General features: G+C 44.8%; 1 protein-coding gene across 3 annotated transcripts in view; it reads right to left on the bottom strand.

Moving 5' to 3' along the window:
• Positions 1 to 10,284: 10,284 nt before the first annotated feature.
• The window catches only part of LOC135373694 (uncharacterized), a 31,077-nt gene continuing 16,739 nt past the window's right edge, over positions 10,285 to 24,622 (bottom strand). Inside the window, exons 6-11 of one of the 3 annotated variants that reach the window (XM_064606778.1) lie at positions 19,277 to 19,433; positions 17,117 to 17,250; positions 15,372 to 15,531; positions 12,672 to 12,796; positions 11,562 to 11,718; positions 10,285 to 10,640 (exon numbers count right to left, since the gene is read on the bottom strand). In XM_064606778.1, coding sequence (XP_064462848.1) covers positions 10,472 to 10,640; positions 11,562 to 11,718; positions 12,672 to 12,796; positions 15,372 to 15,531; positions 17,117 to 17,250; positions 19,277 to 19,433 — 902 coding nt within the window. In that variant the 3' untranslated portion in view covers positions 10,285 to 10,471. The other 2 variants (XR_010416552.1, XM_064606779.1) reach the window with 2 other exon arrangements.

The following is a 24,622-nucleotide window of genomic DNA, read 5'->3' as shown; positions in this document are numbered from 1 at the left end:
AAAAATAATGATTATTGTCAGTCACATTTTCTTTATAATTTTCAGTTGTTGAGCACTCTTGATTCACAATACAGATGGTATTGTCGCACTTAACATCAGTGCTCAAGATTGGGAATACGTTTTTGATGGATTCTGCAACAGCATTTTCCCTGTTACTCATGGGAATTTCGGTACTTGCTCGGTATTCGGTTTTCGGTATTTGCATGGGGTATTTGCTCCCACTAAGAGCTCGCAAGCTTTTATGCACAGCGGTGAACATTGTAGAAAACATGCGTCGGTCGAGAGAGGAAATATGGAAGCTTCTCCAAGGTGACCTGACCCGTCCTTGAGACTGATGCAAGTGAATGGAACAGATGATTCTGGAAGGATCGCTCGCTGCGCGGCGTGGTCGTGGATTTCAGCCCATCGTTCATCTCCGCGTTGCCAGTTGTTGCTGATGTGGTCGCTTCAAGATTGGCAATATGATTCCGAAAACCTGGGAAAGGCTAGGCGGACGGAGTGTTTGTCTGCAGTGATTTATTCGTTGTTGGATATACAGAACGTAAAGAGGACGTAACAGGACGTCTCGAAAGGCACACGCGACAACGCTTGTGAGAGAGGCCTGCGCCTGAGCTGCACTCTGACTGCATGGAGGGCCCTCGAAAGCTTGTTGGAACGTCTACGCGTCAGACTCGAGGGGCATACATCAGAAGGAATTTGCAGACCATCTCAATGTCGATGACGCTGATTTCAAGTGACTGTGAAATATGTCAGATTGCTGCATAAAGGAATGTCAGTTTTAGATTCTCCGCAAGATCCATGCTTGATGGCAACGGCTACCACTCAAGTGCCAGCTTCAACGGGCGTGTGTCTGCGGTTTAAGCGTCGTCATACTCATAGTAGTCCCGCTGGGATTCGGCTGCACAAGCTATGCGTTGCCAAGGCGACAGACATATCAGTGATTTTTGGAAAGGAGCCATACATTACACAATCGGATAAGTTTAATTTACTTGAGATCGTTACTGGACGAAGCAACTACAGAAGCCATATCAGTTTTAATCAGCTTCGGAAGCGTGCTGAATGGACTCCATGGAAGTCCTGTTGGAAAGATTTGGAGACGAGCGTCGCATTGAATGACAGTACCGACAAGCTGATTGACACTTCCTCGAGGGAAAAATTGCCAAGCAGGTTCGAGCGCTCAGGAGCAAAATCAAACGTTTTAGGTGTCAAAGCATTGTCTATGGAAAACGGACTCTTTCCTATAATGTTTACGCTACCATCCTTTCACACGTTGCCCAATTAGGTGGCCGTGGATTATTACCATCAGAAGTCAACCGCTCGGCTCAGCCGGTTTGAAGGGCGACGGAGACGGGAACAAGTGAAGAGTTGAGACTACTGGGTGAGAGTTGGTTCGAGCTATGGAATTAGACAGGGGAATTCGAAAGTTTATCCTACTTGAAGTCGAAACATTGGAACTTCTCAGGTTCACTCGATGAACCCATGAGGACAATGAGACGGGAGGGGTCAAAGGCATGGCCCTCGAGCGTAATCGAAGAGTTGAACTGAAAGAGAAGAGTCAAACAGCGGATTCAAGGCACTACGGGCAGAGTCCCTTCTCTGCACCAGTGCTCATGAAATGGCGAATGAACGCTCATTCTGCTACGCATCGCAAACGCATCACGGGCTATGCGACGCGGTGATCCTTCTGGCAGAAAAAAAACCATTCTAGCGGCTCAAGAGCAATATTTCTGCTGTAAGAAAGGGGGTCATCGTGCAAGAATGTGCGGGGTAAATTTCCTGGTCTGCATGCAGGGGAGGTACGCAGGATTCTTTTTTTTTATTCTGTGTTAGTGCCGCGAAGCGACTGTGGTTATGAGCGGCGTAGAGACGTGGACAGATGGAGAGAGGGCAGCAGGAAGGAGTGAGGGTACAGGGGGGGTTGGTATGCGTCCTGGTATGATTTCATCTGAAACTGTGCCGACACTCGTTTGGAAAGTTTTCGGAAAACCCCAGAAAACCTCAGACAGCGCAACCGGTGACAGGGTTCAAACCCGTGTCACATCCCAGTCTGGGCGTGGAAAGCGATCACCTAACCACTATGCCACTGCAGCTGGTAAAGCTCTATGTGTTAACCTTTGTGGAAACGAAATCGAAAAAAAAAGTCGGAAGAAGTCTACAGTACTAGTACGCACATTCGTGGGAGTAACTAAGACATCAAGATATATCCTGTCGTATTACACATCCTGTCGTTCACAGCAGTGATGGCCACCGTCTATACTTGGAACCATTGACGGAGGAAGGCAAAGAAGCCTCGTGCGCGAAGGCATTGCCAGAAAAGTGAACCTTGCTTCCGCAGGGGCAACAGATGTCACGACAAATACGTCGGCGCTTTGTTCAACTGCGCACCGGAAAGGAAGAAAACGTTTTAGAATCGATTGAGACACCGTTCATTTGTGAGGATCTTGTGACATGCCCACTGGGTAACAACTACATGCAACAACTATTACTATTCTTGTAAGGGAAGATAATCTAGCTAAGGAACATCGCTTCCCAGGTGCAGAGAGTGAAGGTGGAATGGGCGTGCTTTTAGTCGCTGACCAAATGTGGAAGATCATGCCAAGTAAGTACGACAAAAATAATGCTCAAAATAATCCAGTTGACATAAACACTTCCCTGGAGAGAAAACACACGAGTCTACTCTCTGTGCCTAGCACTGTTGTCACGCAAAAGGCATCATTCAGAAGCAATGCGCAATGATGAAGATGACGGTAAAGTTATTTTTCAATGTAAGGAAACCTTAAAGAAAACTGCCAGAATATAATGCCGTCATATTCATAGGTAGTGTATTCATTCAATGCCAATAGACAGAATACACTCTGGCTTCTCCAATTCCTTTACGTTTTGGAGGGAGGCACAGGTGAGCTTCATGGACCGTAAGCGAACGTAATAGCATATGAACCATTTTTTTTTTTCAAATGTAACTAGAGCCTGTGTAAACAGATTTCTGTGAAGTTAACTGCACCGGTAAGTATCTAGCTAACCAGCTGCAGGAGTATGTAGCTGTACAAACCACAAGCGTCTCATGGGCGTCTCAAAATGGACGTCCCCGTCCATCGCTCACGTCTTCAAGACATCAGTCTGTTGTCTCCGAAAAGACGTCTTTGTGGTGACGTCTATCCGACATTCCCGTGTCATTGGACAAAAGATGTCCTTGCGCTGACGTCGATCCAATATCCCTTTAAGTGCAAGTTTGGATATATGTCATATGGTAATTATGTCATTAAAAGCAATATGAATTTATTACAAGCGTCATACTAACATCCATTGTGCTCCTCCAAGCCGCATGCAATATACAATATATTTTAATTGTGCTAATTGTCGTGCCATCGTTTTAATAAAAAATCATGTATCCGAATATATACAGGGTGTATTTTTTCTTCGATACAGGTTTTTCATAAAAAACTATAATGGCTATGGACATCCTGTCTTTCTACAATCATCTCTAGACTGCCGGATGTTCTTGGCCATCTGCTGCTCAGCCGTCGAATGACAAATTACCCAAACATGGTTCACTTTTCAATTATAAAACTTACGAAGTTGTTCGAATGAGAGCATCTGTTCCTTTCGGTCATGTGATACCGTACGCCGTTTTCAGAACAAAAATGCATCGATAGATCGTACGCAAAAAAATATTGTGAAGTAAACACATTTTTTTCTTTATTTCGTTCATTGCGCATCTTCAGAGACGGCGTCTTTCCATTACCCCCCAATGTGAGAGGGTCATCCCTCTCCACCTCCACCTCCATAGCTCACCTCCACCGCTGTAGCTAACCTCCATATCTCAGCTATGATCTTCACGAATTTTTTGCGGACAGTCTATCGAAAGCGTTTTGGTTCTGAAAAATGGCTACGATATCGGGTGACCGAAAGGAACAGATGTTCTCACTGGGGCTACTTCATAGCTTCTTACCACTTAAAAAGTTAATGATTTTTAGGTAATTAGTTATTGGACAGCTGACCAACAGACGGCCCAAGAACGTCCCCGCTGCTACAGAGATGATGAAGTGACATCGGATGTCTATAACCCTTAGTTTTTTTTTTTAATGGAAAAAACTGTATCGAAGGAAAAAGCACATCCTGTATATGAACGTGCTGTACGTGAGTACTGTTTCGCGCTCTGAATATGACACTTTTTTTTCCCTTTATAGTCGGCTCCTTTTCGTGCAATTACAGCTTTTGTAGAGCTCGCCATACTTACACGATTTTAATAACCTCACGCAAGTAGCAAACTCGTTCCAGTAACATTCCAGTAGCAAGAAACTCGCGGTAGCAAGTCAGCCGCTCCCGGCATCGGACACCTATACACTTTCATGGTCATGAATTGCCGCCTTGCGTTTTTTCTTTTTCTTTTTGGTTCTTTTCTGGTTTCTCGAGCTACCCAGGCAAAAATCTAGGATGGTCTCAGACTGGGCACCACAGTTGTTCCAGTTGGGTTCAGGACGGTCCCAAGCCTGTTCCAGAGTGGCATACTCAGGTCCTATTGTGGATCCTTGGGTAGCATGAGTGGTTCCAGTGGGCCGCCAGGCTGGGTCCCAGCTTGCCATCCACTTTGAAGTCAGGTCCCATTGTGGATGCTTGGGTAGCATGAGTGGTTCCAGTGTGCCTCCACGCTGGGCCCCGTCCAGCCCATCCCACTTGAAGTCAGGTCCCCTTTGTGGTATTTAGAGTGGGACGCCTGGTGTACTGTGTGTCCATCCTGGGAGCACAACCTACCAACCCACTTGAAGCCAGGTTCCGTTGGGGGAGTTTGGCTCTCAGTGTTGCACCGTCCCACTTGATATTGGAAACCACTTTGAAGCCTTGAAGCCAGTACCACTGAGTCACTGTAATTTGACACCTGCCCTAGGACTACGCGAATCTTCACCGGGATGAATTGAAGACGCTATATCCCTGTAACTCCAATTCTTGCACTTATTCTCATCTAAAGGTGCATGATATCATAACATATTAAGTACCAGAGAATGTCAAAAAATACATCTCAACAACAACAAAAATTAAACTAAATAACTAGAAGAAAGACAACGAAAAAAAGAAGAAAAGGTAATTGCAGAGGCTGATGCAATGTGAAGAAGCCACGGCGGCTCGGCGAGAGAGAGAGGAGAGAGGCGAGACTGGCAGGTGGCAGTTGGAAACTTGGACGCTTCGCGGCAAACTTGGTTTTGTCTCCGTCCGCTGCCGTCGCAAGGATGGTGTACCTCCCTCCTGTGCAGTATTTGGAGTGTGTTTTAGAGCGCTTTGTAAGACAATGCGATGACAGTGGTTTCTGTGCAACACATTGTCGATTTCCTGGAAGAGTTTTGACTCCAAGAAGACGTAAACGGCGTAGGGGCAAGAACGCACTGTGAAACGCCAATCGGACTGCACGTCGCGAATGTTTGCAGGTATGAGGTGATGACCGTGATGTTTGATTACTATTAATTAGATGTTTCAATTTAAGAAACTTAGGAGGAACTTGAAGAGAAACAGGATAAGAAGATTCCGAACGTACGGTGGGAAGGGGGTGTATGTCGTGACCTGCATGGAAAACAGGAGTGTCATGTGTCATCTCTCTGAGAAAATACAAGATGTGAGGTGGCCAACGAACGCAAGCTCCCTGTGGTCCGTGAGTGCATGGCACAGTCAGGCATATGCTTTGTCTAGACACAGTGAGTGATCAGACTTATACTACGTAGTATGTACATGTAGAGATGTATTGATTATTTTCTTTATGCTCAGTGTATGCTCTTAGCAAAATAAACTGTATTTACTTGAGTAATATGTGCATTTCTACGCATTATTTTCGTTCATGTATTCAGTGGTCCCAGCTGCTAAGTGGCCGGATCCCGGACCACTTAACAGAGGGGACCACTGGGTCAATTCCACTGGTTCCACTTCAAGTGGGACATCGTGAAGCTCGGTTTCCACTTTCAACTGGTCCCAGTCACGAAGTGGTCCCACTCCAGATTTTTACCTGGGTTGGGATCGGGGCCAAGACGGGACCCCACTGAAATTCCATCCGTCAAGTGATCCCACTTCGTGACTGGTTCCAGGTCCCAAGCAGTCCCATCCCACAGGTGGTTCCCTACACGGGACCCACCTGGGAGTGGGGACCAGCATGAGACCTGTCTCAAAAACCACTTTGGGCTGGTCCCACTCTAAGATTTTTTGCCTGGTTACAGCTGCGTGCATTTGAGGAATGTAAGTAAATTTTTGCCGTGTGTTTGTTTTTGGAATAGCACGATAGAATATAACTGCGTTTCGATACTTACTTGCTGCGCTTCTGGCTGCACGTTCGGTGGTTGGCGTCTCGCTCCAGTGTATCTGACCTATAATGTGTGTACTGCGGGTTCGTACGTTCCTTCCCGCGAGATGACTGGAAATTTCCAAAAGTAAGGGATCAAGCGCCGCATTTATACAACAGCACGCCAATGCAGCGAGCATTGGCTCGCATTTTTGAGAAAGATATCTACGGAACTGCATCTACGAGCGGATGCTCGTGTTGCACTCCAGCTGGAACGGAGGACAGCAGTGTTTCAGTTTCTGAAGACCAGTACTCTGTCTTCGAGCGGGTACTGATTATTCAGTGCTAGCTCCGCTCCAGGTAGTGGCCGCGCACAGCGAACCTACTTCGGAGGAATGCGTGTACGGTAGGTCAGCTACATTTGAGCAACCTGACAGTCGGCTGCAGCTGAACCCCACTAGCACTACCGATATATCTTTTTAAACCCAGCTACTACTCTCTGTGATGCTAGTATAGCACCAGGAGGTTCAAGGAGAACATTAAAACTGTGTATTTGAGCAAAAGAACTGATGCGAACTGAATCATTGTACATGAGTGGTATTCAGCTATTCTTCAAAGCAGCTATCAAAATCATTTCGAATTTTTATGAGTTTAATCTAGGGAGCATTATCTTTGGTGGGTTTCTCAGCATGATTTTCAGTACACGTTTTACCATTGTTTTGTTCGTTTATATTATGAGGAAGCCATCATAACTTACTACAGTACCTTTGTCATACTCTCACACATCCGTGGAAGAGACATAGTTTGATACTGTGACTCAAGAGAATATGATTCTGAGTAAATACTGTTCTGTAGAATGTGGCGTGCATACTGTTACCTATGACTAAGTCAGTTCAAGGGGCTGTACTATGATACTGTAATATACATGTGTTATCCATTGCTTTATCCACCAAATAACTCTTGCAGGTATTACTGAGTATCGTAGAGAAGTTTTCTAGAAAAAATGTTTAAATTAAGAATTGGATTATTGATAATGACTTTTCTGAACTTTATTTACTGAATTTTATTATTGTTCAGGTGCCAAAAACATCCACTAAGGTCTTCTTATTGGTGCACCACAAGGGTTATATAGGAACAAAGACAAAAACATTCAAATATACAATAAGGCAACAAGGTTAACAGAGAAACGCGAAGTTAAGCAGAAACAATGGCACTAATACTTGTAAGAAACTCATGAGAATGAGCGAAAATGTCAGTGTGATAATGTTGTGACGAGGAGTTCAGGATTAGTTGTAAACGGTTGCTTTGATGAAGCTTTGCAAAAGAGTGAGGATAAAAAAACAAGAGACCTCAGAGAAGGCGAGGGCAATCAGAAGTTGATGCTCGATAGTAATTTAGGGCAATCAATGATAGAATGTATGAGCTTATATAAGAAATGACAGTCACGAACCGTTCTGCGATGAGACAATGTGGGGATAACAAGTTTGTTCAGAATATGGTAGTAGTTGTAGTATGTGCTGCAACGAAGATGACGAAGATGAAAAACAGAGATGAAGCGTCGCTGAGATGAGTGATATTTAGGCAGTTCCAGGCCACTGATGCAAATTGAAGAAGAGGGAGTACAGTGGAGAAGAATAAGCGAAAGAAACAAGATGGATCCCGAGATTTTTTAGTGGTCCGCGAGATGATGCCAAGTTTACGCATCGCAGAGAACAGAAAGAACAGAATTACCAGAATTGTAAATAATACTTCTCAAACTTGTTCCAAATCACAAATCACAAGCAAGAACATGCTTTAAATTAACAATGCCCCAGATTCTACGAAAATGATGCTGAAACTACATGTGAAGTTCAGGTATGGCACGTATAATCTGTTGCATTCAACTCATGCTGCAATATGCGATTAGTCTAGTAAGTGTACCTGCCGTGTGGGCCTGCATTGCTTCAGATCTTGTTCACCTATGGTTTTGGTCCAATTTGGAGGAAATTTGGCACAATTATTTCATGGCACATGCGTCGTCCAGAAGATATCGTTAACGAAATGGGCTATATAAAAATTAGTTCTGCTTGCTCAGTTTTGCAGCAAAACCCTAATTTAGACTCACTTGAGTTCAGATGAGTATTAATAATAATAATAATGTTTGATTGGTGCCAAGAACGAAATATCCCAACAATCCTGCCAGGAGGTAACTCGTGTTTAAAAAGTACGCGTTGCTTACCATTGCAGTGAATGGGCACTGACATTGACATGTGCTCCAAAATGCGTACTAATGATACTTGTTGAACAATAAATGAGTCTGTCAGACCTGTTGGCTAGTTGGTACAAACCGATAATGAAGGCAGGAGAAATACAAATAATCCAACCACATACCACAGACAGCCGCAGCTTTCACCCCTTTTACTGGGACATCACATGAAGGGATGCAGCTTTGGGTGTATCCAGTGATGTGATGTCCTAGTAAAAGGGTTGAAATTTGCGGCTGTCTGTGGTATGTGGAAAGTTGCGTTGTTTCCGTCGCCTTCATTACGAGATTCCTGTCATAATTCCACAGCTAAAACGATCAGTGACTTTCCAAAGAAGACGTCCATAAATATATCTTGTGGATGCGGCATGAAAACATCGAGAAGACATTCTCTACGACAGCACGTGGATCATAATGGACGTCCAAAGTATGTCATCAATGTGCCAGCAACGATGTTACGAGATTACGATTTACGTGGTTGTAAATCCTCCCGAACCTCCTGAACCTCACTCAGAATGCACAGAACGCGGTACGGTGCCATATGAACCAAATACCAAATGTAATTATGTTCGCAATTTGTGTTATTACTGTTCCCGGTATTTTTTTACGAAGATTGTTAGTACGTATACAGCTTTCGCCTGAATATTGCGTGCAATGTGTATCTTCTGGGAACCGCGGCCCACAAACCCGGATTGGTCCCGTATTCGATCCGCCGTAACCCCGAATAACACGAACAGAGCAATTGAACAACGAGAAGAGTGGTTTATTTCCTTACATTTTCCAAAGCAGTGCAGCGACGTTCCGCCTCCAACTGCCTTCTGCCGTTGCTTAAATAACGTATCGGAAATAGGAGCGTCTCCTCCTATCACACAAACATTATCTTTCCCTCCAGGAAAGATGCACATGCGTCCGTTAATCAGAGGCGGATACCCACAATCAAAAACAGGTAGCGTAACTCCCATGGGCCACTGAGTCTCCAGTATGATGCTTCGATAAAGACCGTCAGCACCATCCATCCGTTGCGCGGACTACTAAAATTGTAAATAAATGACGTCAGGGGTGAAGTCCCCCATCTTTGGTGGGGGACTTCCATAACGGAATATTTGGCTGTCTTAGATGTTGTCATTTCGTCGGCATTTGTGAGGGTCTGGTATTCCAAGGAAAGAGGAAATAAGGGGGCGAAATCATTCCCGTGCTCGTTATTTGCACAGAACACCACCCCACATTAGTTCCAGCAGTAGTCGATCAGGAAGGATCTTGCTCAGCATCATTGCATATGCCCCCTCCAGTTCGTCGCCCTCGAGAGGATTCAGAATTTATCCCTCTGACGCTCTCGAGGCTAACGCGTAGACGCTCCAACAGGCATTTGAGGGTCGAACGGGTCACACGAGCGCTGCTCAGTGGTGTCCCATAGTCTCCTACAAGCATCGCGGCTTGTCTCCAAAGAGACAAGCCGCGATGCTTGTATCTCGTTGTTCACAGGGTTGTTCATTGTTCACACTTACAGGGTGCTCACCGCAAGTTCTGTATGTCTAGTCATGAGTATATCACTGTATGCAAAGAGTCCTTCAATCTATTACCTTTCCCGCCCTGCCTTTGCCGCAGCCATGTGTTTCCCAGATCTTGGAGCCACGTCGTTAGATCACGTGCGTTTCCCGAACGTCAGTCATGTATATTTTCGATAACAATGATCGTTAGACATTGCATATCCCCTCCCCTCAAAAAAAGAAAAATAATGGGAAGAAGTTCCCAACACCCCATAAGTGAGAGGGAAGGCATTGCCGCATAGACCTATTTATTGCCTGTCGTTGTGCCTCGATGCTCAACTATTGAAAATATCAAGAAAATAAAACTGATAATGATAATTATAATGGTAAGTTAACCCTGCAGATATCATAACCGGCCGTAAAAGCCGCTTGTTCCCACCGACATCACAAAGATGAATGTTGACAAAGTCCGTATGGGATGTATTATATGCCAGTGCTCTTGTTCTTGTAGAAATCACAGTGCCCCATCGACGTTCCACACATTACCGCCATCAGCTTCTTCCTCTGTGCAATGAAAGACGCAGCAATCTCATCACTGCATCCTTTCCTTTTTAGCACTTCGGGAACACAGTGCTTGCTGTATTCCATGGAACTGGAAAAGATGACATTCAAATGCATGCAAACTCTGACATAGCCTTTGATCCGGATGTAACGGGAAAATCAGCGTCAGTTGTGCGTTGGCGAAAAGAGGCCGGATTAAGGTGTGTAGAAATATGTGGGACCACGTTGCATTTGCCACATTGGCCCAATATTTGCAAGATTGGTTTCCGATATTGAAACAATATCGGTCCACTATTGGTGTGATGTTTGAGAGCATAGATTGAGAAGTTACGCGTAAAAAAAAGAAAAAAAAACTCGTTGCAAGTAACTTATCACACGGTAACTTATGTTAATAATGAGGTTCTTCAGCCGGAAACGTAACTCGCAGCTACTGAGCTACGTAAAAAGTTAATTCCAAGTTATTTCGCATTACGCACGTGCAGCGCGCATGAGCAGCTGAGTTAGACCTCGAGTTGCTTGCGGAGGAGCGCAACCCGTGGAACCGAGCCCTCTCCTTCCGATTTGTTTCGGATCCAGTCTGTCCACCAATGTCATGATGACGTTTCTCAGGACGTTTTGCATCTTACTCCCTGTAACCGCAGAATGGTTCAGCTTTATTTCAATGGCAGCGGTTATTACTTCCTGAACAGAATACTGTCATTGATTGAATGTCACGTTTCATGGCGAACAATGCCATGAAGCAACCGGAGAGGAAGCAACAAAAAAAGTATCTGGACGTGAGTGAAAAGCGAGTTAAAAGTAACTTGGAACTTAACTTAGCCTACTGTGGCAAGGTTACCTGAAAAAGGAACGAGTTCCTCTGAAAGGAACTTAGTACCAGTAAATGTATGCAGAGATGCCATTAGATGCATTCCATGCCTCAAACCAAACTAGTTACTTGTAACTCGTTACCTCGAACTGGTCCACTTCTTTTATCATGACTGCGGGACCGCACAAGTAGAAAACCACATACCAGCACTGTTGCTTGCGCATCTCGTTGCTCTTGTCTGCATTGTCTGGTTGTTCATTGGGTTTTAGAGTACTAACGCCGTGCTCCTGCGTGTATTTTGTGCCGCACTCAGTGTCGGCGTCGGTCACTGTTTCCTTGTTGCACTTCGGTGCAGTCCCACCTGAAACAGAACATACGAATATATGTATAATTCAGATATCAGTAAATTAATAAGACATAAGCAGCTGATTAGAGGAGATCTAACCAAGACTAGTTTAGTGGAGAATTTAGCATGAAAACGACAAGATGCTATGGGGCATTAACGACATGTGTGCTAAGTGTCTCATACGATGTTGTGCTTTTCGTGTTAAATTCTGATCAGGGGTGGCAGCACTAATCGCGGCGCCCATTCCTTAAATCGCGTTTTTGTGAATATATGGTGGAATGTGGGGAAGGAAGTGTGTCCAGCTGCAGTACCAGTCAAAGCTGCGATCGTTGAACGATTTCAAAGAAAGTTTCAGACACGAAGGGCGCACTTTGTTTGCCTTGTTTTCCAGCGACGAATATGAAAAGAGCCGCGTTATGTTGCACTACTTTGTGAGCAGCCCGAAACCTGCTTATCGCCTCACGTGAGCCAGCGGCAGTCTTTGTGACACAGATACGTACATACGATAAGATAAAAAGGGCTATAAGACACGATAGCATTCTCATTATAAATTATCATGAGCGTATTGCTTTATCCTTTGTTTGCACCTGTGTTTCGTGCTTTAAACCAACAGAACACAATGAATAGCTGTCAAAGAGGAGCATCCCTCGAATTTTCCGTTACGAATGAGAGCACTTTTATCGTTTGACGTCAGTCAATGGGAAGTGGCTCTTGAGACGATCGCGCTAAGCCTCCGCCACGGAAGCGATTCTATAAATTGAATTCTTCTGTAACAATATATTGTTCGGTATGAATATTTTACGAGAATGATTTTTACATATGTGCTTGACAAACTAAAACCAACTTTTTTCATATAGTGAAATTTCTTTTCCATGCTCTTTTAACACTGGTGTTACCAACCGGGCTGTGGCCAATGAAGCAATGAAGTGCGCATTATGCCACGATATTCTTCTCGCTGTTGTACTTACAGTTCCACTTGGAAGTTCCACATTCATCGCGTACTTGCTCGAGGAACATCTCAATAAAATCTGGATCAGTGCAACCGTAATGTTTCAGAAATCGTGGAACACAATCCTTGCTGTATTCCATTAGACTGGAAAAAAAGGTTGAAAATGAGGTGGAAAACGAAAATAGACTGGCAAATAGGAGGTAAATTAGAAATGCTTGACATACTGACGTTTATTAAATTGTCACGTGGTCGTTGATGGGTTCTCTTAGAACAGGGCCCGTGACAATTGAGGGAGAGTGCGCGTGTCGTGGCAGTATTCTACTCGAGGGATTTCAGTGGAACAATGTTCCGTGTGTATGACACTGGAATGGGCATCTCTCAACGATTATGGTGCCGGAAAGGAGTCGAAGGGCGGTGTCTAGCTGGTGCATGATTGCGAGAGGGCAATACCCGAGACAGGTAGTGGACATAGTCTTTTCGTAAGCACAGCAAAGTGTAATAGATGTCGAACTCATATCTATTCAAATACCCCCGAAGCGGCTGAAGATGAATAAGAGAAGGATTGCATTACCGCGTGAACAGTTTACATGAGGGGGTCCCAGCAAGCGGCCCTTTCTTTGCACGAAATAAGAGTTCACGAATATGTGCGTATAATGCCTCACTATCTGTGTTCATTACTTTGGTTCACGTCAGTCACATAATAATGGATGTGATGTCGTAAACACCGTAGCAAAGCTGCCCGTTAATCTCGGTCTAAACCCAAGAACACACTGTCATCCCAAAGATGTTCTAAGAGAACCATGTATGAACAGGGGTGGCACACGCAAGAAAGTCAAATCTGATCCTCAATTCATGCGTCCTCATCGTCACTGTGGGGCACTATATGGTGCACTCAGGATGTCCTCAGAACTCGATTAATGACAACTTTAGGACAGTGTGATGATACATTAGAGACGTAATGTAGTTTCGTTTAATTGCACCTTATTTGCTTCTTCCTTTTCTTTACCAAAAATGGTAAATGATACGAAACTACACGAATTGTCCCGATGTGTTCTGTTTTACTGATTCCACTCACTTTGGTAAACAGCCGCAATTTACCTGTACCTTTCCTGTACATCCTATGACGGGCAACGAGCCCGGCGGTTTCGATAGAAAGCATAGAGAAATATAAATTATCAAATACGTAGAAAAATCATGAGAAGCACTAAGTTCGAGAACCCCACTTCCGAAGGTATATGAGAATACAGTTCTGAAGATAAAACACATATATACTACAGGTACTGTTACTAAATTTTTTTTGCTTGTTACGCAGCCTTCCGTAAATTCGAGAGTCCTGCTCGCCTCCGACACAAAGCGAAGTGTGCGCTGTCGAAGTTTATTTCAATTACGCAAACGATCGAACAATACACAAGCGAGGAATTGGTTGAAACATTAACTACCCTTCGATGCAAGGCCTGTTTCTTAGTGACACTGGCTCGATACAGTCGGGTAAGACATTTGAAAGTCAGCAGAACGGTCAGCAGTGTGACAGGATCCTTTCTCTCATGTTTCTATCTTTTTCCGTGATAAATTCTCAATGTACCATAGAACGTTCTTAGGCAGATAAATTCTACAGAGGACACTCGCCCCTATTATTGCCCTAGAAAACGAAATAAATGTGTTACTCAATGCTTCGGGTTTTTTAGCAGGTAAACTGAAGAAACAATATTTCTCATCCTGCTAGCTCCCCAGGGAACAGACACAGGACGTACCTGATGACTCTTCACGAACAATCCGCGAGTGTCATCCTCGGGATGTTCTGGGATGCATATCGAAGGACGAGAACACGATGACACTGTGAGGAATCGATTGACCCTGTCCGTTTGTGGGGAAAGGACTGAATGGTCGTTTTTATTCCCCCATGGCTATGGACGTACAACACGCATGAACCTTTCGCGTCGTCCGTAGTCCCTTAAATATCGTGTCAATTATGAGGACGCTGACCAGTAGGACAGTCCCTCTTCGACATATCAGCACATGACTATGTGAGGCATCATCCTTCATGCTTCCATTCCGGTTCGCTTCAGTTTCTATCCTTCTACATTTGGACATGAAGATTGTGTTCTCCAATGTTTTGAGCAAACTCCATACGTTTTCTTCACTTTTTCATGCTGCAAATCAGCGCGACACGCTTGTCTCCTGTGCCCAATGCGTTGTCTATTGTAATCTGTTTGAGCGTGGCTTCTGTTATATGGGCTAGAAGGGACGGTATCTTAATGACCGTATTCGTAATCAGCAGCTTAACACCGACAGAAGACTAGTGAACTTGTCCTGCATCTCAGTGAATGCAACAATTCTAAACATCTTTTCTGTGAAACCCGCATTTTCTACAAAGAGAGAGCCCCTTTGCGGACAATTCTCAGGGATACTATGGCGATAACCATACGTAGCAATTGCGTAAGCAGTCCTTTTACTTGTTTGTCACGTATTAAACCTTGGCATGTTTGAGAAAAGGCGCCTGCGTCTCTCATGCACAATTGGGAAAAGCTCAGTCCAATTCATGCCTCCCCATTGTCTTCTCAAGTTTCTCGGTTACCAGTCGTTCATTCAAATACGAGGTGTAGTGCAACGCGCTCTCGCAATGAGTGGAACGGTGTGAGAGCAGCTTTGATCCCCATATTCATTATCACAACGCGGCTGCGCAACCTTAACGTCCGCTTGCACGTAGAACAGCGCTTACCAGCATCGTAGTCTGTGCACCTCAGCAGGGCTCATATCCCTAGGTTGTAGGTCTGCACGATGTTTTGGAGCTATGGTTCCGTGCTCATCCGCATATTTGTAATCGCAAATTTTCCTCGCGTTGGATAATTGCTCGTCATCGCACTGTGGTGCAGGGACGCCTGAAAACGAAATATGTGGTATAAGCAGAGCCCCCCAACAAACACGCGTCAGGAATGTAAGAAGAGACTGTTCTTCCTAGACCGTTCTCTGTCCCAAACATCAGTGGCCCTCTTCCTCGCAGGATTTTCTAAAATTCTTTGTGGACCTTACGTCAACTGGGGGCTGGTCAAAGGGAAGCTTCCGTAGATCTGGGACCAATAGGAGGAGATATCGTCCCCCCGTTCACTTCCCTGTTCTCTCGAGTATATTGGCATTCGTTCTCAACCTTGGAACGTCAGGCGTCGATTGGAATTGGCGAAGAGCGTGTATCTTATGCTAGTGGGGCATCGCCATGTAAGAGTGCTAACACCGAAGATAACAATACAAGCAACAGAGACAGCTAGCGAACCTAACAACTTTTTTTACACGGAAGCGACACGCTAACAAGACCTCGGAAACTACATCCCTCTGCTCCAAACTCCAAAGGCCGAAACGCGTGGGCCTTTTCTTCCCGCACCAAAACGCCGCACAGTCGTGGGCCCTTGACGACGTCATGGTCATGACTGTGGCGTTTGCGACCGCCCGAAACGCACGGGACGTCAATAGAGCAAGAGATCCGGCGTGCAACGGGTACCAGTTCTTTTTTTTAACACTGTCTACGTTTAAAATTTTTATAATACGTGCTCCAGCAACAACGGATGCCGCCCAGGAAACTCGAGAATTAATATTTCTTTGCCTCCAGCGGCCGTCATGAGCAATCACTGGTCGGAATGGGGCAAACGTCTCGCGTGTGTGTGCCTGGTCCAGCAGCCTAAGATGCCTTCTGTGACCTAACTGTCCTACATTCGCTTGTCCTGGTTCCTTCCTGTCTTAGGGTGGTCCGTTTAATTCCTTTTCCTCCTCTTTTTCCTACCAGTCACCCTGTTAGGCACGTGAGTTGTCTCGTGGAAATTAAACTTCTGCTGGTTTGAGTCGTTCATCCCCCTAGTTGTGTTCAGTTTCGCACTTTTTTATATTACGCACAGAAGATGTTCTGTGATCTCTTTGCGGGCTCCTGACTGGTTGCTGCAGAACAAGAGATGCAAAATTTCGTACATTTTGAAGCGCTCGAAGAAAAAAGAAATGATTTTGATTTATCTGTTTTTTTTTTCAAAATACTTTTTAAATATGGAAAGAACGCGGTTACTGCTGAGTCGAAGCATTGCCGTCCAAAGCACAGCATACAATGAGCTACTGCTCATCCTCTTGGCATAAATGCTGAGCAGATCATCCCATGGGACAGCGATAGGTAATTAGAACATCGTGTGCACTCCGACTAGAACTCTGACATTATGCGATCGCGATGGCGATCGCTTGAAGCGGCCAGACGGAGCACTAAGTTGGTGGTTGTTGGCGGATTAGAGGTGCGTAAGGTATTGTTGGCGGGCAGGAACACATCAGAGGGACGAACATTCACATTTTTCAATTTTGGCGCCGGGAAATTCTGTGCTATTTTTCCAGAGACGAGGAAAATACACAAACAAAAAAAGGGCTTATTCCTCAAAATTTTCGTTTTTCCCGGGGCTTCGCATCTCTATCCAGAACGTCACTTTCAATAACACCCACCTGTACAGTCCCACTTGGATGTTCCACACTCAGTTCGTATTTGTTCGAAGAACACCTCAAGAAAATCTGGATCACTACATACGAACTCTTCCTGGAGTATTTTCGGAACACAATCCTTGTTGTATTGCATTAGACTGGAAAGAGTTGCATGCAAAGACGAGATAAATTGCAGATATTCGTAACGTAGTGAGGGCTAAGAAATTGTCACATGGCCATTGATTGGGCCTCTTAGAATAAGCAAGAAGGCGCGCTGCGCGGGAGATGTGAAAAAAATCGTCTCTCTCTTTCTCTCCCTCTGCATTGACTACGTTAAACGTAAAACGTGATAATTCACGGTAATGTCAGTGTGTGTGGCGCCAGGTTTCCACCCCCGACTCATGGGATTTTCAGTTAGCGATATTACGTTAGTAACCACATAAGAGTGGCTTTCTTATAAATTATTGCGCCGGAAAGAAGTAGAAGGGCGGTGACTATCTGGTGCACGACAGTGACAGGACTCTGAGATATAGAGTAGACATAGACACACAGAAAAGTTCTCTCTCACACAGCACAAATGTTAATTGACGACGAACCCGTATATACTGAAAAACCTCCGAAGCGGGGGAAGACGAATAAGAGGGGTACTGCTTGCGCAATTGTCACGTGTTTTTTTTTTCTTTTGGGGGGTCCCCTCGAGCGGCTCTGTGTTTGCACAAAAGATATGTTCATGAATATCTGTCCATAACGCATCAGTATCCACGTGTCGTATTACGTTGGTTGTAGTCTGTCAAACCAGTGTATGAGCTTTTGTTTCAGTACGCTAGAGCGATGATCATACGATCTAAATATGGGGACATCACAGTGGAGGTAATCCCCCCTCGCCCCACGCTGGCCCATTGACCTCGCTCGTAAACGAATGAATGGACATTTTCTTCCCCCGTGCCCTCAATTCGCATGAACCTTTAACGCGTCAACCATAACCTTTTGAATATCATGCCCATGATCAGTACAATTCCTAGAAAAACAGTCTCTGAACTCTTCCTGAGGAACTTTCTTTACTTCCTTGCCGGTAGATTGAATTTTCAGTCATTCTATATTTGGACTTCAAGATTGTGTTCTCGAGTGTTTTTAAAGTTGAGCAAACTGTTTTCTTCAGTTTTACATGTCTCTACTGTAAATTAGCGCAAACCGCTTGTCTTATGTAACCATTTTCGTTGATTATGGTATCCCGTTTGTGCGTGGTTTGTGTTACTTAGGCTAGAAGGGACGGTGTCCGAATGACCATCTCCGTAAACACCAGCACTGAAAGAAGCCATGTTCCCAGCGAGCTTGTCCTGGATGAAAGGTGAAAGATGAAAGTCACTGAAAGGGTTAGACAGCTGTAGGACTCGAACCCACACCTTCTGCATCTCTGTGACTGAAACAACCGTAGATCCCTTTTCTGTGAAACCCGTATTTTGTGCAAACAAAGGGCGCTTTTCGAACAATCTTCAAGAAAACTATTGAAACAACCATACGTGGTAAACGCGCAGAACACCTCGATTATTCCCCCGATTCAGAAGTTTATGAATATACAGGGTGTTTCTTTTTAGCTCCAACGCATTTTCTTAACAGGGGGAGTTGGCTTAGGAAGCATTTAGTTTTTTCATTGGACTACTCGGCAGCGGTGCTACTAGGAAACCGTATTTTTTCCCAAATTAGGGGACTAATTAACATTGGCTCGAACATTGACAGTAACTTGGAGTACATTGCAATTGCTATATTAAAGCCTGATATCCTCGTGATCCGCTCAAACCGCTGATGAAGCACAAAAGTAATTTCAGCGTGTGCCACAGACCTAACTATTTCAGCTCTGCCGTCTGCTGAGGGCTTCGCTCTGTTTGAGAAAACTTTTATTGCTGCGTGTTTATGTCTTCTCCGTTTCTCCGGTGTCGTATGTCTTGTTACAGTGCCTCCGGAAACGCTGAGGCCGGAAACCCTCACTAACACGCCCCCTCCCCCCCTCATTGCCGCTCGTGCTTCTCAGTTACTCGTTCATTCAAACATCAGCTATAGCGCAACGCACAGGAAATACTTTAGGAAGACGTACTCTAGCAGTGAGTGGAACGGGATGAGAGCAGCTTTCATCCACATATTCAATGTCATAATGCGGCAGCGCAACTTCAACGGGAAAGCGCTTACCAGCAACGTTTTTTGTGCAGCTTGTCTCGGCCCTGATCTCTCGGTTGCAGGTCTGCACGACGCTTTGGAGCTATGGTTCCATGTTCCTTTTTATATCTGTACTCGCAAATGAATTTGGCGTCGGGTAAGCTTTGCTTGCACTGTCGTGGAGGGACGCCTGATAACGAAGTATGTGGTATAAGCAGAGTGCCCCAACAAACATTCGTCAGGAATTTAAGAAGGGACTTCTCCCTGGACTGTTCTCTGCCCCAAATACCACTGGCCCTCTTAGACTTCCAATTCCTTCGGTATCTAAATTTGTTTGAGGATTCTACAAAATTGCCTTAGTAGTATATAGAACGAAGTACTCTGCGTCAGGTGGGAGCTGGTCAAAGAGAAACTTCCGTGAATCAGGGGCCAACGCGAGGATATTTTGTGTCTGAAAATACCACTGCGTGGAGTCGCTCGTCCAGTGCCTCCCCGCCCATATAGTCCCTTTCTGGTCCCTGATCTCTCAAGCACATGCACATTCCTTCTCAGTCTTGGTACGTCAGACGTCAAGTATATTGGTCCGCAACGAGTATAAATATCATCTCTTGGTGGTACATCGCAAACCAAAAGTGCTAAAACCGAAGACAATACAAACAGCATAGACAAGAAGCGAGTGCTGCACACGAATGACACGCTCAGAATACCTGAAAAACTACATCTGTCTGCTCCAAGATCCAAAGGGCGAAACTCGTGGGAACTTTTCTTTCCGCATGGAAACGCTACGTGCACATGGCGTCCATGTCAACCCCATAGCGCGCACAAAACGCATTGGACATCTCTAGGGCGAGCGATCTGGAGTGGGATGCGCTGCTGGTTCTTATATTCTTTACAACGCAAGTCCCACTCATGACGGATGTCTCACGGGCACGTCAAGAATTAGTATTTCCTCCTTGCCTTGTGTGACTGATGCAGTCATAACAGAAATCAATGATCGGAATGGGGAAACAACACTCGTTTCGGTGCCCCTATTCTCCCAGCCTACCTTTTGAGATCTAACTGCATTACTTTCGCTTGACCTGGTTGCCTTCGTCTCAGGTTGGCCAGTGTTTTTCTTCCCAGTTAGGGTAATGTGGGGCAAGATAATACACCGGGCAATATGTGCAACATTTTTTTGCTCGACGCCGCCTCTCTCAGAGACCCGTTGCCCCATGCGCTTCAAACTTTCCTCGTAGGTGGCTGTGCATGTCCGCTTTATTGCACGCGAGAATTGTCCGGATTGGTATTTGCGTTGAAGAGAAAACAAAATCGTTTACTTTTGCCTGGAATGTAAAGACCGAGAAAAAAGGTGCGATTTTCTGTAGTCCCTTTGCTTGTCGTCTGCGTATCAGCGTATCGCAAGTTTATTCTGTCAATGTAAGTCCAAATCCTATTACTTTATTCATTCAACTAGATATATGCAAAATATGGGTACTCTCGGTTATCCGGTGTTTAACTGAAATATTAAAGCATCCGGTGGTGTCCACGGGGTAAGACATGAAACTCAACGTAATTTAGACGTAACGCAATTTTAATTTACTATTAGGTGGCCTTATGCTGGTTACTCAGACATTCCTCTTTTGCATACTGACTATAATTTTCCTGTGCCATAGAATGTTTGCAGTAAAGCTGAAGTGCACTCAAAAGCGAGCCGCCAGCAACACATCAGACTGACGGTGCTTCGTTTGCAAAGGACGGTGGAGGGAAATGCCACCAGGTTCTGTCTGGTTTTATCGCTCGTGATGTACGGGGTGTGTGTTCAAGTGGGCCGTGTAGGTGCTTGAATTAGATCTAATTTGTATAGTTCATTACGATGGCGTGTCTTATCTTGCCCCACGCTTTGTGTTTTTAAATTTCTTATTCTGTGTTTACTTTAGAACCTATTACGTCCGTTCTGATTTCTAGATCACAAGCTCAGTACATGTCAGAACGTGCCTATGGGTGTTTTTAAAGAAAATACACGAAACAAAAAAATCTATATTCAGTTCCTAATTTCTGACTTATCTTGCAGCACTACCTTAGTCCAATTTTTCTTGCCAGTCATGTTTAATTGTATGTGCAAGTTTGAGTCACGTGGTCGTCTCTCTAGTTATGCCTAGGCCAGGGTTTCTTTTCTTTATTTTTTACATTATTCAGAGAACACTTCCTGTGATCCCTGCACTAGGTTCACTCTTTAGTCCAATATTGGACCCGTATGGAAAACCAGGATTACCAATACATGTCCAGTATGGCAGTGCAACCAGGATTGATATTGGACCAATATGGTCCCCCCATATTGGCAAGCCCATTTGCCCCAATATTTCCAATAATGTCAAAAGGGAGCCCGTGTAATAAGAAAACATTCTCCGGTACAATGCCCACCACTGCTATTACCTCTCTCTTGTTTACGTTTTTTTTTTTTCATTTCTTCGGATCTTATTGATCCACGTTGTATAGCATTACAAAAACAACACTGCATGCCATAAAAACGAAGAACAGGTGCTATGCCCAACTTGCTGAAGGACCCAGGCAGTCCCACGGACATGCCAATGCCAAACATCCCTCAGCGGTCTTCTTTGGGATCCCAACAGTGTATGGACCAAAAATTTCTAACTCCCTCCGAGAGTACAAAGGAGCGGAACACTTTCGTGATGGTGACAGGCATACACATCAGCGACACACACCGCCTGCAGTAACTTGAAAGCACCTAGCGTTAATGAAGAGCCATCCCTTCCTATCAAGCATTGTGTTTTCTAATTGACCTGCCGCAATTCCGTTATGATTAGAGGAACCAGCGACATTTTAGCCCGAATCAAACGTCCGAACCGAGTCTGTGTTGCGCATGCGCATTAGTTGTAGGACGCGTGATTTCGCTCAAACGCCCACGCTGTCAGTCGGTTCGACGGATTGGCATTGGTATCACGAAGAAAAATGGTGGCTGTTTGCAGCAAGTGGAAAGTTTGGTTGTTGAGTTTCAGTGCATCTTACAGTGGCATTGCCACATATATGAACTCTCTCGAAAGATATGTATGCTCTGTGGGAAGTTGTTGGATGTAAGGACGTACTGAATTGGGCATTTCACGTGCTTCAACGTCCAATCTTGCCGTGCTGCTTGGGCATTTGGTACAACACAGGTACGTACCATTTTCTGCATTTTCAGTCAATATGGGTTGCACATGGGCAATACGGGGTCCATATTGTCAGGATTTTTCCTATATTGGCCCAAAACAAAATCGGCCCATATTAACAGGGCTAGGGCAGTATGCGGAAAATCCTGGTGAAACTGGTCCCATATTGTACCTGCATTGCCAATGACTAGCCAATATGGGGGTCCAATACTGTGTCGTGCGTGGGCATAATTGCTAAAACACTCCATGCAAGACCCCGTAAAGGACATAACTGCAACAAATAAGCCTGACAAGTTATCCTCTATCGAAACTTCTAGCTGTCGTAAGAAATGAGCATCGCTGTAGCCGACTTTCTTACAGTATTCAATATGGCAGCTCCCATTGTCCTGACAGGCCGATAGACCACTGACAGTCAAGCTACTAATGTTTTATGCCATCTGATTCGCTGCACTCGAAATATTGTAATATTGCTTCAGTATTCACTTAAATATGGTTCGGGACGATACGTCAAGCCCATAAAACTTCCCTAATCAGATCTGATCAGCGCCCAGAGGCTCAAGGTGTGAACGCCCTAGCGTGTAAAGACGATTCAGCATTGCGTGAAGCTCGAGGCCTATAGAAGGCCACCTGCTATGCGCGAGTACCTAGGCATCCATAAACGACTGGGAGCGTCACAGGTGGACGCCCCTTTCTGTATATCTGCCAGATATCGCGTGTCGGCAGTTTCAAAATTTTTCCTAGTGATGACGGAATTCTCTAATGGCATGGAGTGTTGCGATAGAGAAAGGAACTCGGGATTGCACTGCGGAAGTTCGATTTTCGATGGACCTACAGGATGTCTCAACCAAAGCAGTAAGAAACACATATGTTGTGTTAGTCTTGAGTTAATACCCCAAGCCATTCCTCACTTCAATGTTGCCTGTGTGAGAGAATAAAGTAAATTTAGACATCTCACACCTTATTTTTAATCGCGACAGCAAACAACACTCGCATTCTCCAAATCACGGAGTACAAGTTATACGTATAGTGTTTGTGCTACCTGCATTCACTTCCACTTTGATGTCCATGCATCGACGGAGATGGACACTGCCACCCTAAGTAAGCTTTTGCGCCTTCAGTTCTGGAGAGCGCTTTTCTTTCTTTACATTTCTGTTTCTGTTTCTGGCCTATTGGTCTAATGGTTCCGTTAGGACTGGCCCTGATGGATTTTTCGATCGGGAATGGACTCGATGGCTTCAGGATGCCTTTCAGCTGGACGAGGCAGATTTCAGTAGTTTCCCCGTCAAAAAGCGCTGTTCACTATGTTTGTGAGGACTTATGACAGTAATTCACACCGTCTTGGTAGCTACAGGCGTTCTAATGAACATCTAAGGCGATACCTATATTATTAGATTCCTATAGTAGTTTTTGAATTCTTTCTTCTTAGAGTATGTTGCTGCATAGTGTCGATGTTGTTTTGAATGTGAAGAGCAAAGCACTCGGTACATTTCTTGAGGTAGATTCTCTTGAATTCTTAACATTCGCCTGCAATAGTGTTCAAGCTGACTACAAAAACGTTTTACCACACTACAAATTTATTTTAAGTGCGCAGTTTGTGAAGCCTGACAGTAACGGCTGCGTGTTGTACTTCGATGCTTGAAACAGAAACGTACGTAGAAGTAATCAAATAAGTATTAATGCTGAGGAGAAAGGGCAACCTACTCCTCCGTCTAATACTACTGATGCCACTACATCTTCCCTTTCTGGCCTCGGACTCCCATATGCCCTACAACTGAGCAAACACTACTTCTCGTGTCATACTTAAGGCCATTCTCACCCGGCACAATCGCCAGGGCATGAATATGATTTAAAAGTTTTGCTTATTCGTCGACGTTCGTACTTTCACTGATATACGTTCTTGTTCATTATTTTTACACGACTACCGAGCTATACAGCGGTATACAGCGAGCATGAGAACGGGCATTGGAATGGAATGGGCACATATGAGAGCACGGGAATGCGAGCTATCGAAACAAATAGAACAATCCTTTCGGTCGGAGAAAATGCGGCCTTGTCGGCAGCCTGCTCAGGGCGATGTCGTCTCAACACAAGAGTTTCCCGAGGGGTACAGGTTGTGATCACAGAAAACCATGCATAAAGCTCGTTTCGTTAGCCTGAACGACTCGTTCACGAGCCTCGCGCAAGAGCTGGTGTCGAGTCACGGGCAGAAGTGATGCATATAACGCGCGTTATG

Source organism: Ornithodoros turicata, unplaced genomic scaffold, assembly GCF_037126465.1.
Source record: "Ornithodoros turicata isolate Travis unplaced genomic scaffold, ASM3712646v1 Chromosome29, whole genome shotgun sequence".
Taxonomy (NCBI): Eukaryota; Metazoa; Arthropoda; class Arachnida; order Ixodida; family Argasidae; genus Ornithodoros; species Ornithodoros turicata.
The sequence above is the reverse complement of the archived record's forward strand: the minus strand, read 5'-3'. Positions and strand labels throughout refer to the sequence as shown.